The sequence below is a fragment of the Glycine soja genome, chromosome 8 (assembly GCF_004193775.1).
Source record: "Glycine soja cultivar W05 chromosome 8, ASM419377v2, whole genome shotgun sequence".
NCBI classification, from domain to species: Eukaryota; Viridiplantae; Streptophyta; class Magnoliopsida; order Fabales; family Fabaceae; genus Glycine; species Glycine soja.
The window spans coordinates 14,458,392-14,476,746 of record NC_041009.1 but is presented as its reverse complement, the minus strand read 5'-3'; the positions used below and the strand labels follow the sequence as shown (position 1 = coordinate 14,476,746).

General features: G+C 32.8%; 2 protein-coding genes across 2 annotated transcripts; one reads left to right on the top strand and one right to left on the bottom strand.

The window, feature by feature from the left end:
* Positions 1–284: 284 nt before the first annotated feature.
* Positions 285–6,105, bottom strand: LOC114422192 (putative pumilio homolog 7, chloroplastic). The gene is made up of 5 exons (XM_028388415.1): positions 4,116–6,105; positions 3,867–4,029; positions 1,973–2,136; positions 1,081–1,339; positions 285–891 (listed from the first exon to the last, which is right to left on the bottom strand). The coding sequence occupies exons 1-5, from the start codon at positions 5,711–5,713 to the stop codon at positions 784–786; spliced, it is 2,292 nt and encodes a 763-aa protein (XP_028244216.1). The 5' UTR covers positions 5,714–6,105; the 3' UTR covers positions 285–783.
* Positions 6,106–13,467: 7,362 nt separating this feature from the next.
* On the top strand, positions 13,468–17,819 carry LOC114422191 (CD2 antigen cytoplasmic tail-binding protein 2-like). Its single transcript, XM_028388413.1, has 10 exons — positions 13,468–13,626; positions 14,051–14,411; positions 14,702–14,827; positions 14,909–15,064; positions 15,750–15,876; positions 16,048–16,089; positions 16,523–16,660; positions 16,755–16,797; positions 16,926–17,003; positions 17,462–17,819. The coding sequence occupies exons 1-10, from the start codon at positions 13,547–13,549 to the stop codon at positions 17,526–17,528; spliced, it is 1,218 nt and encodes a 405-aa protein (XP_028244214.1). The 5' UTR covers positions 13,468–13,546; the 3' UTR covers positions 17,529–17,819.
* Positions 17,820–18,355: the final 536 nt, after the last annotated feature.

Sequence of the window (18,355 nt, the reverse complement as noted above, 5' to 3'; positions counted from 1 at the left end):
CAATCACAAAATATTAGTTTGGTTAAATTTAGATTTTATTTTAAATAAAAATTAAATCAAATCACATATATGTTTTATGAGTTTGGTTCTCGAGTGATTTTTTTTTATGAAAAATTAAACCAATCCAAACCATGATCACCCCAACTAAAAACAAAAAATTAAGCAAACCAGGTATTTTCTGCTTCATCTTTGTTTTCCCTAGGAAAACCCAACTTATCCAGTAGCTAAGAAAGTTGTAGAAAATCTACACTTCCATAGTGGAGGAAGAAGAATAACAGGAAATGAGGTTCTAAAATTAATAACAGGGAATTTATAATATAATAATTGTAAATACAATTAAACAACTGGCGTCATTCATTCCCTTGCACAAGACAAAGGAAACTTATTCTGAGAGATTCCTCGTAGTATTTTACAGTAACACCAAATCGTCCTAAACAATATACACTGTACATTCTCAGCCAGTGAGAATGCCATAATTAACAGGATGATAATAATATCATGAAGTTGAGATACAAGACAACATAATAGTACATTCAAAAGTAAATTTTAAATGTGAGCAAAATTGTCTGCTCTTTCTTTTTCCCTACTTTTCTTTTTTTTTTTTTTTAAATATTAGCTGAGCAGAAGGATAAACAAGTCTAAACAGATTGACTCCTTTGTATGGTTATTAGCATCCCAACTTACAGTTAAATAACCACGCAACGCATTTGTTCAGTAGTAAACTCCAAAATGATTTTTAATGCAGAACAATAACAGTTCTTGCTAAGGAGCGAATATTATACATCATTTCTTCAAAAGCTTCTGCGAGAAAATCTTCTTGGAATATGGGCTATTCCGTGAAATTGCTTTGTGGGACTCAATGGCTTCGACTAGTAAATTATGCACATGGCCCTAGTTTAGAAGGAAAAAGCAGAACGTGAGAAAAGAAATACCAAGCAAGCAGATCAGAGGAATCAAGATGTTCATTGACAAAGCCCCAAAAAGCTTAGACACGACTATGAAAATTTTAAGCAGTTTTTATGAATATAGGAGGAAGCAGCAACCAAAGTGAAAGGAGTATAAAGTGGTCATGTTACAGACCTCAGAATGTCGAAGAGCTGATTGAATAACATAATTTGCATGTGGATCTTGAAGCAACTGTTCGAAGTGAGGAGCAGAGAGCAGTTCATGAATGACTCTAGATTGATTCTCATCATTGAATACTGCAAGACATTTTTCAACAACATGGCTGCCGAACTTCTGCATTGACAGGTGCACATATTTACGCTCAAATTGCAAGCTTAAAGTTGCAGTGGCCGAAGGAATCCTCAAGTCCAAGATAAATTGAACAACATAATTTCTGCAGAAGACAAATAGAATGAATAGATTGTAGAGTGAAAAAATCAAGAGAGAAGCAAATTTATCTCAGTTTCGAAATACAATATTACTTCTAAATATGACCAAAAACGTATATGTAGATAACCCTCCATTAAAGATTGATTTGTTAACAACAAATCCCAAGCATAGGAGAAAGCAGAGAAATGGAAAAAAGAAAAAAGTACAGGAACAAAAATAGCTGAATTAAAAAAGGTGATAACTATATACGGATTTCTGTTTCGAATCTCAATATGATAGTTGTTAAAATTTTGTCCCCTTGGCCACATTATTTGGCATTCGTTCTTCCATAATTGCACCACACCTTGCCATCATCAATCTAGTAGGTGGAATCATTGGAATGGTCTTATGCAAAAGGTGTCAACAAAATAATGTTTCATGATTGCCACACCTAATCCCCACAAAGTCCGGTTGTCCAGTGGCATGAGTTAAGAATGCCTTTACCAATTACAAGAGAAAACTTGCTACAGCTAAGATTCTTTGTCCCAGGAAAAAAAAACATATCTATAAACAAAAAGGTATACATGCTTAATGCAAAAAATATCAGTGCAAGGTTTAGTGTACTTAATACTTCAAGTAGTATGCTTCAAATAATTACCCAAATTGATCTTGAGCTAGCAGAAGTGCATTAGCAGATATTTCTTCAACCAGTTTTTCTCTGTGCTCCCCTCTAGAATGACCAATGCATCTTTGCAGAACACAACATCCATGTTGATGAGTTGCAATGTCAACACAATACTTTGCAGCAGCAACAAATATGAACTGCTCAACACAAAGAATGGGAAATGTAACTTTTCTGCAACAAAATATCAATATTTGCACACATATTTTTATGTAATTTCATCAAATTCCTATCTTTATCAGTGAAGAAATTACATCTGCGACAAAGTGATCTGCCTGAATCAATTAGCATGGTTAACAACTAAACTAAGGGCATGTAAAAAACTTATATCCATACAGTATACTAAAAGAGTGTTTTAGACAAGCAAAAGAGATGTCCTATAATAACATTTCTATTAGTAAATCAGATCTTTGTCATTTATTTCATGCAACATTTTCATTCTTCAAAATATACGTAGCCTTAAACTTAGCAATACACACCAGAACAAACTCCACTTCAACCATAGTTCATAAGCCCTTTACCCTACACAATATAGACCATCACAGATTAATTATTTATTGGTTTAATGGTCTCAAGACTCTCTTGAGAATGTTGATGCAGTTTAATAATCCTAAATGCATTAATTTTACAATGCAAGTAAAGGTTGCATGGATCAAGTTTTTAAACAAAGCAATAGAAAATTGTATTAGGATTCTTAAAGTATTGAATTTTAGCCTATAACAAACTATATTTCAGATGACATAGCCATTAGTAGTTGGGAGCAGTTTCACAAAATCATTATTTTAAATAAGCTCTTGAAAGTATCCTACGGTTTATTCATCAATGAATAATGATTCAATATTTTGGAAGATAATAATAATAATAATATAACCCTGCCACTACATTGAATTTCCAGCTATAAGAAAGGTTAAAAAAGCTATGTAGAAAATAGAACAATAAGAGCAAACCACGGAAAGAGCAATTACATCACTGCATTTGGATTCTGCAAGAATAAAATATAGACAGACATAACTAACAAGCATTAACATTTTATCACCACAAAATACAAATTGATGAAACTAACCATTACTCTATTAGTCTAGAAAATATTCGGTCTACATGACATGGTAATGTACAATGTATTATTTAATTTTATAAGCTCGGGCTTTTCTGTGCCCAAGAGGAGAGCGTAAACTATGTGATCATAAATAAATCATTTCAAATGCTTTGATAACATGATGTCTATTCACAATATCAATTATCAAAAATAGCCACCTGTGACAATGAAGTTGGTATTACTATGTGGCTATAAAGTCAAAGTCCTTCTGTTAAAAACATAATAGTCTACATACAAGACCATAATTGAAAGATGAATAAAAAAAGTTTCATCGAATAATTAGAGATGTTTAGGAAAAATAAAAACAAGCTAGTGATCAGGCAAACGAAAAAAAAAAGTTTGAACAATATGGCCAAGCTGTTCTATTTACCAGTCAAGCAGAACAGCATATGACCATAATGCTTCCTGTGATGCCTTTCCTTTCAAAAAGGACTAAGAAGTTTGTAACATACCCAAAGAAGAAGAAAAAAAACACTTTGGAATTTTATTCAATTTAACCATAGGAGCGATAAAATTGAAATTTCAATCATAAGAACATCATTATATAGCATTGCATATCAAGCAATACGCAAGATAAACTTTTGAGAACAGAATGAAACGGGGGAAACAATAAAGTGTTTTTTCACACTAGATGATCAGTTATCATGGACTGATCCAAAAGCTCAAAAACACATAGCTACCAATGATTTAACCAGATCAATTTCTGTTCACTTATTACTACATCATGTACAAGATTTATCCAAACCAATAAATACTTAAAAATAAAAGTCATACTTTGTTATCTTCATTGCTTAGGCATTGTAAACAGTGCTGAACCACATGATTTCCATTAAGATCTTTGATGAGGGCCAAGAATCCTGGTTCAAGAGCTGCTACAACTAATGAAATTTGCTGCCTAGTTTTGAGAGTCTCAATCAGCTTCTGTACCACACGAGTGCTGACAGAAAATAAAAACAATGATGTCAAATTCAACTTCAGACACTCGATATAATATTTCAAGACTAGCATAAGTCGCATGATTACCCGTGAATGTTTAACGAAATTCTGACAAGCTGCCCTGGCTCCTCGGTCACCATGAGTATGATCTGCATTCTCTGTTTTTCATCACAGACATCCAACAACTTCTGCATTAGGTAATTGCCAAAAGGATTCATCATAAGTTCCGCAACATGATCAATTATCTCATTAAATATCACTTGAACATCCTCCGGTGTACCCTCGTCAAATATTCTTTGCAGGAATCTACAGCCATGCTGATCTTTGGCTATTAAATATATCAACCCTCGAGCTTCTGCTAGGGAATTATACTTGGGTAGCAAAGGGAATGAGCAAGCGTTCCTTGGACTCCTAGGATTTTCATATCCTAAAACCTGGTGTCGGATGTCTAGCTCTGACCTGTGTAGCTGCTGCTTAGCAAAGCCACTTTTGTGCTGCACATCACGCTGACACCTTAGAGGATCCGAACCCCTACTAACCCCTAAATAATTTAAACCTTCCCCTTGTATAATGAAACTCCCCTCACTTGTAATAGCATCTAGATTTCCTTGGGGGATCCTAGTCCTAGCATTCGAAAGTGGCACACTTCTTGCATTAGGATTATTAGGCTGAGAAAGGCCATACTGCAGCAACTCCTGAACACTCATACAAGGCTTAAAATTAGTACAAAAAGAAGAATTGCTAGGCAATCTTGACACCCCCCTTTCTTCGAATAAACTCATTCCATATTTCTGCGCATAAAGCGAAGCATCAAACGCTGGATTCCAGCTCAAGGAACCAACAAGCTCCGGCACCATGGTTCCTCCCCTACAATGGTAGTCGTTCATCAGGCGGTGCCTAGGAGAAACCACTGAACCAGCACTGAATCCATTCAATCGAGAGACCACCATACCGTCACGTTCACACCATCTGGCACACGGCTGCTGCGACGATCCAAATAAATTAGGCATTTTATAGTCCTGAGTCAATCCTGGCAATGCTGTGTTAATTTCAGCAGCATGAGTGATAGAACTCCTTGTCCTAGTAGTTAAAGGGGAATGAAACCCCACAGAATCACTAAACCCTTTCTCAAAACCGTTACAGTCCCCACCACCGCCGCCACCGCCAACATGATTGACAAAATCACGAAACGGAAGCACATTCTGATTATGGCGTCTATTATTATTATTATTATTGTTATTATCAGCAATGTGCATTTTAGTGAAATCGGCGCAGAGGCCTAGTTCATGAACCAACCTCTCAGACTCATTGAGCTTCTTCACAGTGAAATCAGGGATCTTAGAATCGAAGCTTCTAGAAGCCACGGTGGATTTGAGGTCCTCGAAAGGCGGAGGCGATGACGAGAACAAACTCGAAGAAGAACCGTCAGATTGCAGAGAAAACCCACTCATAGGGGATTTGAAGTCATCATCGTAATACATACCATGAGCATGAGCGTGACCATGGTGTGTCTGTTTCGTTACGAAAACGGCATCGTCGTCATCACCATGATGATGATGATGATGATGATGATGGTGGCGAAGGAGATTGTGTGATGTGGCGTGAGGGATCTCATCCAGCAACAATTCTAGCTCCTCCTCCAGTTCCCCATGGTCTCTCACTTTGTCTATCGTCTCTCTCGCCATTTTTTCAAAACAAAAACAAAACTAACACACTCACTCAGTGGAGCCCCAGAAGAATCAGAACGGAAAAAGAAAATTAACCCATTAAGAACGAGACGACGTCGTGTGGGTAGGGTAGTGGAGGACTTTGTTGAACAATCAAATGAAGGGACTCACAATCGCATTAGCATTTGAAAAAGAAAAAACAACAAGATCACATACATCTATCTATCTATCTGGGTTATTGGGTTTTAATTTGAGAGGAGTTGGTGAAGCATGCAAAGATTCAACATTCTCATACGGTTTCTGGGAACCGAACCGAACCGAACCGTAGGTGTACTCTACACACTCTCTCACGCCATTAAACTTGCAGAACAAGAAGAGTCGCTCTAAACTTTCTATTTTCCCTTCAAATTTCTCTCTCTCACTATTTATATATTATGAACAAAAACAAAATACTACTACTGTGCTGTGCAAGTCTTTCTGCCACTGGATTTTATTTTTTAATTTTTAGTTTTTTACTTGTTCTTTTTTTATTAAGATAAATAATTAATTTTATTCTCAAAAGTGTGAGATATTAATAAATTAATTTTAAAAAATGAAAAAATATAAATTTATTCTCTTAATATTAAAAAATAGGATAAATTAGTCATACAACCAACTTAATAATCAATTATTCTCTAAATTTTGTAATTTTTCTTCTTTCAGAATAATTTATCACCCATCACATTTTGGGAATGAGTTTGGCTCACCATTATTAATTATTAATTACTATTTTCTGGAATGAAAATAATAATATTTTCTGGTGTGAAGGTGATAGTCCTTTGTGATGCGTGTTATGCACGCTCTTCTGTGAGAATGGGTCCAGTGGCATAATGAGTACTTTATCGTGGAGTTTTGATGCGGGTGCGGCGCGTGGAAATAGATTGCTGTGGTTTGTTAGTGATAAAAGATAATGAGAAAATTTAAAATAAAATCTTTAGAAGAATTTTCTGTGCACGGATTGCAACAAGACAATTCTCCAAATTCTCTCGCCTACAAGATTTGTTAAGTAGGATTTTTGCGAAATGTCTATATTACCCTTTTCTATATTTGTTTTCTCCGTTGCATGTAATGTCTATATTACCCCTTTCTATATTTGTTTTCTCCGTTGCATGTCTATATTTGTTTTTCGTAATCTCATACCCATCATACTCCACCTAACTAGTATGGTAGTGCAACCAATAAGTTTAATAATTAAGTTCGTTGTGAAAATATTATAAATACTTAGATAGCGACAAATTTACATATCTTAAGAACAAAGTACTATATAAAAGATATTTTAAATTATTAATAATGAGATTTCTATTTTTTTATTATACAATAATAAATTAAAAAATATATACTTTTAAAATTGAAAATAATATTATAAAAATATGTCGTTTGAATTACAGCATATTGTTTTTATTTTTTATGTTTATTAATTTGATTGATATAATGTGTCCACTACCCATTCAAAAAAAATGCGTCAACTATCAAAATTTTAAACTTTAAATTAGATTGTGTAAATTTAAGTAAAAATATTTTATAAATGAAAATAATGATTTATATGTGTACCTCTTATAAAATGAAACATATGTACATTACATAAGCTAAAGAATTTTTTATTAAAAAAAATTCGTTTATTAAGAAAATAAGTCTTCAAAACTTTATTGTTTTAAAAGAAAAAAAAAAGCCTCAATCGTATACAACTGAAATATAATTTATTTTGTGCTAGTTTAATTGAATATATATGCATATATATATATATATATATATATATATATTGTTGCAACATTTTGGGTTTGTAACCTTTGTTTTTATCATTTTTATCCCCAAATAAAAAAGAAAGAGCTACCTTAAAAAGAGGAGATGTAATTTGTAATAGTTATTAATTTTACATTATAAACCCCCCTATCTTCTTTATTTTTAATTTCTTGCGAGATCAATTCCAAATACACGTCTGCAAAAGGAATGGAGAAAGATGCATTTGTTTTTATATTATAAGTTTTCAGATAAAATTTAGCTTAGTTAAATCTTATATGGTATTTGGATAATGCAATACGATCGAACACTGTTTTTTTTTTTATAAAAAAAAACAATATAAATTTATTGAAAGAGACAAGTATAGAAAACAATGGCTGAAAAGAAAACATTTGAATGGTAATTTGGTTTGTTAGATCAACATAAAAATACAAGTTTAAACGGCGACAAATTAACTAAGGCAAATTGTTTGTAAAATAATAATAGATGTATGCTGAAATATAGCATTTTTCTTAGGCTCTAACCCAGAATCAGCCTTAGAACTAAAAAGGGCACATTAAAAAAAAAAAAAAACTAAAGTCCAGGAGCAAAATCTATGAGTTTGTTTGCAAAGATTCTCTACAAGTAATTTTAGGAGAAAAAAATAAAAAAAAATAAAATATTTTTTTTATAAATTAAAATGATTTTTTCATTAATTTTATTTGTATATATTTTCTTATCTTTTAAAAAAGTTATATGAGAAAGTTTGTAATTTTCTTCTCAAAGAAGTTTGCCAAATTGATCTTATATTAGAAAGATAGGATTATTCATTGGCTTAAATATGTTTGGTTGATTGGTTGGTGAAAAATATTATAGATATTGTAGTACTTCACCTTATTCATGTTTGAATCATATGCTTATTATATTTTTAATTAGAAATTTAATTTTTTAAACGAGAAAAATAATTTAGTTTTCTTAAAAGGAAAAACAATTTAGTTATTATTCATATAAATATAAATTATTTTCAATAAGAACGTGAATACAAGCGCGGTGAGAATCAAGTATTGGTCATTCAAGTGTACGTTTGATCATAAAAGAGGGTCACACGAATAAAACCAACCTTTTAAAAGGGGTTTATTTTGGTAGAATTTGTTACGAAGGGGCAGGATACAAAACAAAATGGACATGCTATTTTTGGAAAATTGCACGAGGGATTGGTACTAAAACACGTTTCTAAGTTTTAACTTTTAATTTTGGTGATGTTGGAATGAGACCTACACCTTAATGCATATTCTAATAGTTCTAATTGTTGATTTGAGAGGAGGCTTCCTCTTGCAGAGTTTTCACCATACTCAACCTCTTCATTGCTTCAACCATAAACTAAAGTGATTAGTGACCAAAAAGAAAAAGAGAAGCGAACAATTAAATTCAAAAAACCAAACCATTTGCCTATTTATTATTTAGATGGAAAATGGTGGAGGCTAAACGTGGACAATTGTCGACATGGTACCATCCAGGGAGGAGGTGGCTTTGTCTCAAAGGAAAGGACATTGTTGGCATTTTGGGATTTCCAAAGGCCAAAATTTTGAGGAAATGAAAGTTTAATAGGCATTGCATGAGAAAGTGGCAAAGATGGTTTGATTCGGTTCCCCAGTGGGAAAGCGAGAAACCGTTTGGACCCACATGTGCTGCCTGCACCTTATTTTCAGAATTGGTCCACATATGTTGTGGAGCTCCTCCTATGAAAAAATGACACGTGTCATATTATGTACCAGATGAAAGCGATCATCTCTAGTTCTGCCTAGGTTTATAGCTCTACTCTAGGACTAGGGTTTTAATTTTGTGGTCTAATCAAATGGATCTCCTTTTCGATAACTTTTTACTATGTCTTTAAAGCAATTATTTGTATTTGCATAACAAATACTATTATATTTTATGTTTAAATATGTTTTTCTTTTAATATGAAAATAATATTCGAAAGAAAGGGTGAAAGAGAATATCATTAATATTTCTCATCAAAATATTTAGATTTAGTCCTAGTAAAATTGAGTAATTTTTTTCTCATAAAATTAAGATTTATTATTTTTTTGGCTGGGTTGATTTCCTAACATATGTGACACTCTCTCATTGCTCATTGGCGCATAGTTGATTAATATCTTTTTACGAAAGTGCAAAAAAACTCTCACAAAGAAAAGTTGGTTTTTGTGAGGAAGGGAGGGTGCGAGGAGCACTTGAAGAATGGACACAATATCTATGAATTTAATGAGTTTGATTCTTGAGAAGTTCAGCGACATGCTGGTTCAGATTCTCCTCAGCTCTGCCATGGCGTGGTACTATGGCGACGAAGGCGGCGAGATGGAGATGACGACATTCGCTTCCTTCTCGGGATAATCTATTTATGTTGGAGGGAAGGCCAATTTTAACCTTCTTGCACCTCCATAATTGCTTCTTGCACCCTTTTAACCTTCTGAAAAAATCTTATCCAGAATGTAATTTTATATTATGGATTAGCTTCTCTCTCTCGAATGTAATCCAGAATGCAAATTTTTACATTCGAGAGATGGGCCGCAATGTAGAATGCAAGAAGCAAATTTAAAGGTGCAGGAAACAATTGCCCATAATCATTTATGATGGGCCACAATGTAGACGTTGATGTTGGATTGGGTTGGGTTGTGAGTTGTGACATTTTCCATCCCATTCTCTGACTTCAATTGGAAGCATCATTTTCTTTTTTTATTTTGAATGGTAACAGATGGGATGGCATGTGTGATATGTCTTATTCAATTACATAGCTTAAGATCATCTAATGTGACGTGTTTGGACCAACGAATGAAGTTGTGTGAGAGAGGATGCATCTGTATGAGCTAGGCAAAGGTGTATAACCAATTATGCCATGTTTTTTGCTTGCTCTATTTCATGCTGTTATTCTTCTTGTTTTCTACATATTACCCTCTTCTATTCTCTTTCTTTCTGTTTCTCTTTTTTTTTTCTTCCTGTTCTATTAAGTTTGCTCCACAACAAAAATGCAAAGTAGCATATGCTAGATCACACGTAAAGAGTAGTAGTGTCGTGTCCATACTCTACATATGCACTTCATTGTTAATTTTCTAACCGTAAGAGGAAAAAAATAATGCAATAGTTATAAAATAACACCGAAAATAGTGTAGCATGCAAAATATAGGTATACACTAATTACATATCTTGCCATAACATAGCAATGTTGGGATTTTTATCCTCATAGCAGGAAGGATATATATTTGAAGCACAATAATTTTGTAAAAGTGATAGTACCTTTTGTTTTCAGCAAAAAGGGGAGATGGATCCAAGGGAAGTAGAGATTTACATCCCAATTATGTTGACATCACAATTCCTATAACTCCGAAGAGATCCAACTCTGAATATATTAAAGACTTCAAAAATTGACAGTAACTGGACAAAACGTAAACTTGATTTCTTTAAAGAAATTGAGATCAAAGAGTAAAGGATTGATCCAATCCAATTCACCAAAAAAGTAAGAGATTCAAGATCCTCAACTTTACTTTGCTTTTAGCCTAGCTAGCCTCTTCATGTAAATGCAATGCATACGGTGTTGAATTGCTCCTCAATCTTCACTCTTTAAACAACTTGTTAGTAACTTCTAGAAGGTATTATGTTTCATTTAACTTAATTTTTCATCATCTAAATGTGTTGTTAAAGGTTGGTCAACAGTTTAAAGATCTAATTTAATTGATTAAATAAGATATCTAAATGTGTTGTTAAAGCTTGGTCAATCGTTTAAGGATTTAATTTAATTGGTTGAGTAAGATGGATGATTTATTATAAATCTTCTTATATTATTTTAAATTCTCATGAATAAAAATTCATTAAGTTTAATGTATTAATTAATAAATTAAACATAGATTATGTGTGTTAGATGTTCAAGATCATATGGCATCAAAACCAAGATGACTTCTCTTTATCCATTTCATTCATTTCCTCAATGTGGATAAAATCTCGGTCAAAGGGGGCCTCAATCAAAAGCCGAGTTAGACCAGTCAAAGTCAATCATTTCAAATTCTCATGTGCTCATTGCTTTGAGTAGATCTAATTCTAAAGCCTAGTCTCTTGAGCCGCATATTCTAAAGCTCAATGTGCTTCTGCCCCCTCAAACCATATGCCTTGGTACTTACTATATTATTAACTCAACACAAATGTTAATTGTTGTCTTGTAAATGTAAGGTATAATTAAAGAATTTAAAGTATAAATATTTTTATTGAAAGATAAAAATAATGCTATTTATAATATTTTTTGTGTTTGCTTAAAATTTTCGCAATAAATACTTTTTTATATTTAAGTCTTTAATCAGTATTCTTAAAACAGTGCTTAACAAGATGCTCAACTCAAATGACCTCCAAACCCAAAACCCAAGACATTCTTCATTTTGATGTATCTTCCAACTGCTATATGTATAATACACTGTAAGTCTCTCTGTCTCATTGGATTTACTCTCATTTCAATTGTTGCTTCTCGATCATTTTGTCTCTCTTTGTTCATTTCTGCTACCCTGTCTTCCCTCTCAAACATATCTTTGTGGCATCATTTCCTCTGTGCATTTTCCATGGAGGTGTTGTTTCTTTAGGTTTTATAGAGCAGTTTACAGTCATTGTCTCAATTTTCTGCATCTTTTGGCAATTATGAAAAATGGGGTGTATTTTAGTTTATAGAATTAAGGATGAAAGAATGTATACTCAATCAACACAAATGAATTAGTTAAAAAAAAAAATGTCATCATGGGTTGAGTATCTTGAAAGAGTTAGTCTCCCCCAACATGAGATATGTCTACATTTAACACCATAGAGCGTTTACATTTAATGTCCGTCCGATATTGTCTTGAATACCATTGCTACCTACATAGAATACTCATAAGGAAAAAAAATGGCTTTAAATTGAGTTTTATTAATTTTTTTTCTTGTAGATTGAAAATCTAATAAGTGTCACATGGAAATTAATTTAAATTATAGACATATGGTGATCCTAGACTATAATAGTATCTGTATTTTTTGCGTTGTTTTTTCTTTTTATATTTAAAGATAACTTAGAAAGATAAACTTGTAGGGCTATGTTTTCTTCACACCAATCCCAAATGACATCACGCATCTATGGAGTTTCTGATCGCCAAAAGAAAGTTGTTTTATGGAATCTCATGTCAATTTGGAACGTGGATAGCTTCCAACTTCACATTATCTAACAGACAATTTATTGGAAAAAAAAAGTCTTGCATTATCCAGACAAATCTTTAGTTAATTGCATTCATCCGAACTAGTAAAGCTCGGATAACGCAAAAAATAAAAAAAATGATTTACATTATTTTTTATTATTAGATAATTTTCATAAATATTGTAATTGTAAATGAAGTGGTAACAAGGGAATTTATTAAAGTATTAAGAGTACAAAAGCAAAAAATAATAATAAAATTTAAGTTGCAAGTTCAAATATTATTTTAAGTACCAAACAGGTGCAGTTCTTAATTTTTTAGTGTGTGTACGTTATAAATTCCGATAATGTCTTCAATATTTATTGATAAAAAAATATTATCTTAATTAGCATTTGAAAAACACTGTATAATAAATTTGCATATTAAGCATCTCAATTTTAATTAAACAAGTTTATAACCTTATCGAATAAGTTGTAGATTAATTAAAATGATTTATCAAACATACTCATAAATATTGACAATCGTATTTAATCAGTTTTCTATTTTATGAAAAAGTTCAATGTAGTTTATTTTTAAATAAAAAAAATGTTAAATATTTTTTATCAACCTTCAAAAAAATATTGTTTTTTTTTCTATATTAGAAAATTAGTATTTTAGTTTGAGTACAATATAAACTAGTTGTTTTTTTTATATAATTAAAATTAATAATAAATAAATATTTTTTAATATTAAGATTATATTATGGATTTATAATTAAAATTGTAATATAATGTTTTTAATTAATTAATCAATTATCTAAAGTGAATAAAGCCAAGAAGAGGTTGAAAGAGAAGGGGGAAATCTCTTTTGTTCTATGTCTCTGTGAAGAAGCTCAAAGCGTTAAACTGCTTCTTCTTCTTCAATGGCGGCAGAATCATCTCGCAGTAGCGCTAAACGCCCCTTTATGGAAGAAGACGACGACGAATTCTCCAAAAAGCCACCGTAATTTCTTTTCCCCTTCTTCCCGCTCACAAGCCCTAATTTCATTCATTCTTATTGAGAAAATTCCGGTAATCGCTAGAATTGATTTTCAGACTTAGGTTATTGCATATTTGCTTCTGTGTTATTTTTATTCGGGGATTATTATCTTGTGGATCACCTCCAACGCCTATCAAGTTCAAATTTCTGGCCCCAAAATTTGGCCTTCTTCGAAGCTAGTTTACTTTAAATTCATTATGCTTGTGTATGAATACTGAATGCTTTGTAATATGTTTTGTGTTTTTTTATTAATTCATCCCACTAGCGGTAATATGTTGCGTTTGTGTGTGTCCCCTTTTGCTCGTTTTAGCTTTTTGAGATTATTGTTCTGATGAGTTTGTGGAACTAAATTTTGATATGCTTGCATTGAATTTATAAATTCATACAGAGCAAAAAGGGTTAGGTTTCCAAAGGGAAAGAAAGTGAAGCCAGGAGATGAAGTGGTGGTGGACAAAGCAAATGTTGAGGAGGGTGAAGAAGTTGACTTGGTGAATGCTAAAACTGCTACCAATGCTGCCAAAGAGCGGGAAAAACTCAGAAGGTTTCTAAAGGGAAAGAAAGTGAAGCCAGGAGATGAAGTAGTGGTGGACAAAGCAAATGTTGAGGAGGGTGAAGTTGACTTGATGAATCCTAAAATTGCGGCTGCCAAAGAGCGGGCAAAACTCAGAAATCAAATTACTGCTGAACTCCTTAGGGAGAGTGCTGGAGGTATCACAAACGATTTATCGGCTGCTGAAGTGACATATGAGGTTTGTTTTGAAGTTTTTCCTTAACTTATGGACCCGGATGAACTTTTTATCTGAATTAATCTTTACCATTTCTGTTGAATGCTTTTTTTTTTTTTTTTATGGATTCTAGTAGCGTCAATTGTATGCCTGGTAAATCTTGTCGTATGTTGGCTGTTGTTCGAATGTATTTTTGTAGCGTGATTCATTCCTAAATCGGCAGCAATTTTTATAGTAAAGGTATTGGCGCAGTGATCTGTTATTGGGTCTACATAAAGGATAGGCAGGCAGTGATAGGTGATATCTTGTGGCAGGATAATGAGAATTTTGTTGATGATGGGATTCAAATTGAGCCTTTCAACCTAGAGAAAGAAAGGGAAGAAGGTTATTTTGATGCTGCAGGAAATTTTGTTGAATATATAAGAGAGAACGAGATTAAGGTGAGGGATTTATATTGTTTTTCATTTTTTATTTGTGACTATTTCATTTAAGTTCTATTAATAAATTAAGGAGCCTTACAGGATGCATGGCTTGATAATGTTGAAGTTGATCCAAAATATGCTGCATTAAGCTCTGTAGCAACAGATGACGAAGATGAGGGGCCCCCAGACCTTTCCTCTAAAGATATTGGAATCATGAAGAGGCGCATTGCAAATGTTCTTGAACCTGGGGAAACAGTAAGCCTATATTTTGTCATTCTTAATTTTCTGATTTTGATGTCTTTGTTCTACTGAAGCATCATTGTAAAATACAATATATGTATTTGCCAGCTCACTCCAGAGTAGAAGCAGTAGATCATCTATTTATTGAGGCAAACATTTATTTTCTTTATGGCTTAGCAGTTGGGACATTTCTTGCTGAGGAACTTTATATCCTTATAATATATAGTTGTTAAAAGTTTATACTCTTTATGTGTAAAGAATAAGTAATTTTGATGTTGTGATTTTTAAGTTGGAACAAGTTAATGCAGAAAATAAGAGAAGTAAAATTTGCCGCTAACTCCTTAGTTACCTATGCTATTTTACTTTAACTTGATTTGGTACTCTCCCTCTCTCTCTCTCTCTCTCATTGTTAGCAGAGAAAAACCTGATGATTCTCAATTTACTAAACTAAAGGGATAATGGTGTTCGTAAAAATAAAAATGAAATTTATTGTTATAAAAAATTATATTTGGCATGTAACTAACTGCCATTATTAATTTTATATCATGTTCAATTACTTGATCTCTTTATATCTTTGTAATTCTAAGTCATTATACTTTAGTAGGATGCAATTTATCTATATATAATGCATCATCTACTTTGTTAAGGGGTGTTTGAGGATCATTTGCTGGGCTTTACTAACAGATAATTCTTCCAATAGGTCTTGCAAGCCTTGAGAAGGTTAAAAGGTAACAGTGACAGAAAAGCAAAAATGTCTGCTGAGACTAAGATTGTATTTGACCAGCTAACTGAGGATGCTATGAAGCTGATGGAGAATGGTGAATACAGTTAAGTTATTCTCACTGGGCTTTGTAGATATTAGGCATGGTTCAAACACGTAATCATTTAGATAGCCTGATGAGACCCTTTATGTATTGCAACTTGTTTTGCTTCATTTTTTTTAAAGTTGCATATTTCTACATGATGCTTAATTTTGGTTCTTTTACATTTTTTTCCAGATGTTTATCATGAAAAGCAAGAGGTTTTTGATCGTGAAGCAGGTCAGTGTTATACACAATGCTTTATTCTATTTATATTATATTTTATTGTTTTGTTCACATCTTTTAGTTCATGGTTTGTCATTAGAGTTACATTATATGCTGTTTGATTTTCTAACTTAGTTGGATTTAATTATTTGTTTTTTACTAATATGTTTCTGTTCAACTATGTTTTTATGATGGTCATGATGTGATATGACATAGAACTTACTGCCCAATTATCAATATCATACATAGTGTTGGTTAATTCTTGGTGTTTGAGAAAACTAGTTTTTGGACATCCATATTAAGCTTTAGATTTTGGGGCAGTATATTTAATCTCCATTTTTTCTTGGCTCTTCTTTCAATGATGATAAGAAGCAATGAAGGATACCTGTTTCATAGTACTACTACTAATTGCTCAATGCTTATGCCTTCTGTAATCTCCCTTTTTCAGAAGGATATGAGAAGTTAGCCCAGGCAAATTATGATATGTTTGCTGATGATGACGAGCATGATACCAGTAAGCCATCTACGGATGAAAATAATGCAGTTAGTCAATCTTCTTCAGATGCCATAAATTCTGGTCCTGAGGGTAAATACATTGCCTCTCTAAAATTGGCTTCTGAAATGGATTTTTTTGTTACTGATAAGAATTTTACTTAACATGGTTCTACTTCCCTTTCCAGGTGGAGCATCTCAAAGCGATTACGTGTATGATGAATCTTCTGGGTATGACTCTTCTCTTCCATCTAACATTTTGGAAATAATCTGATAGATATGTGACATTAGTTAATGAATTCTTTTGTCAAAAAAGTTGTTATAAGCTTGATCTGACATCAATTTATTTGATGGTCCAGGTACTATTACAGCAGCAATTTGGGCTATTATTATGATCCAAATACAAGGCTCTATTACTCAGCAGCATCGGGGCAATGGTATAGCACATTCATGATTCATGATTCATTTTAGTTTGTGTGGTGTGAATTTTCATTTTGATTGCTTTTGGCCTCTATTTATTTGCAAGTGTCCCAAACTACATGGCTTTGGATATGGCTTCTTTGCTCTTTTGTTTAAATTTTATTCTTGACTAATAGACAATTCTTGTTGGCAACTATATCAAGAGACGTGATACTTGTACTTAATCTTGATCTTGGAGCAAAAAAACATGCTTGGTGATCGGTACACTTCTATTATTCAAGGAACAAAAAGAACCTAAAAAGAAAGAGGGGGTCGGTTTTTGTCTATCTATAAATTTCTTACAATTTGTGGGGGATGCCATGTGGGATGGACCTTGCAATAGTAGCCATATAGTTCACAATCACTGTTCGTTGTTTGCCTTATTGCAAATCATGTTCATAGCTCACTGGGGATGTTTCTTTCTGTTTAAACACAGGTACTCCTTTAATGAGGAGACTAGCACATATGAAGAAGTTCACGAGGTTGCATCCAATGTGAGCTGAGTGACTGATTTAAGGGGGAGAATAGGCTATTTAGCATAGCCACAATCACTGTCTATCAGTGGCTCATCATGTACAGACCGAAGCACTCTTGATCTTTTTGTACGTTATGAGGGACTTTCTTCTTAGGTGCTACTGCAAATAGTTATGCTTTTATCTCTTCAAGGTTCCTATTTTATAGTAGCTTAAATTTTTCGCGTGTAAAAATTACTTAGAATGATCCCTTGAAGTTAGGAGCTATACAATGTTTACAACCTTAAACTAACTTTTTTTACCTAATTTTGCGTTACTTAATCCTCACAATTTCACACTTCAAAAGCCTTTCGCAATATGCATACTTTACATACATTTGCAGCAATAAGTAGTGGTAGTTAACCGTCAATTTCTTTAATCGCAAAGTTGGATTTTCATTCAGTCGTGTCGCGTCAATTAAATTAAATTTTATTAACAGACAAGATTCTTTTGAATTTATCATTACTAATAAACAGAATAATGTCAAAATAGGAACCTTCTTGATATAGGCACAGCTTCTCTCATCAAGCTAATACTATTAATGAGCTGACAAAAAAAATTATATATGCTAAACAAAATTAAAAAAATAAAAAACTTCAAGAATGAGTAACAGATCATTATAAAACATGCCAATATCCATCAGAAGATAATCATCTGGCTATATATGAACAGTATTTCACCATAGCTTAGAAGATCCGATGATGATCTCCAAAGAGTTTTTTTGCCATATAGGTCACTAATATAATAGGCAACTTAACTTTTTAGCCCATATAAAAAGTTCCCCTTCAACCCAATATAGGTAGTTTTATTTCAAAACT

Coding starts and splice junctions, on each gene's coding strand:
- LOC114422192 (XM_028388415.1), bottom strand. CDS start 5,713: ATGGCGAGAGAGACGATAGACAAAGTGAGAGACCATGGGGAACTGGAG. Junction 4,030..4,115: donor ATTTCGTTAAACATTCACGG/GTAATCATGCGA, acceptor ATTTTCTGTCAG/CACTCGTGTGGTACAGAAGC. Junction 1,340..1,972: donor CTAGCTCAAGATCAATTTGG/GTAATTATTTGA, acceptor TGTCTTCTGCAG/AAATTATGTTGTTCAATTTA.
- LOC114422191 (XM_028388413.1), top strand. CDS start 13,547: ATGGCGGCAGAATCATCTCGCAGTAGCGCTAAACGCCCCTTTATGGAA. Junction 13,627..14,050: donor GAATTCTCCAAAAAGCCACC/GTAATTTCTTTT, acceptor AAATTCATACAG/AGCAAAAAGGGTTAGGTTTC. Junction 15,877..16,047: donor GATGGAGAATGGTGAATACA/GTTAAGTTATTC, acceptor ATTTTTTTCCAG/ATGTTTATCATGAAAAGCAA.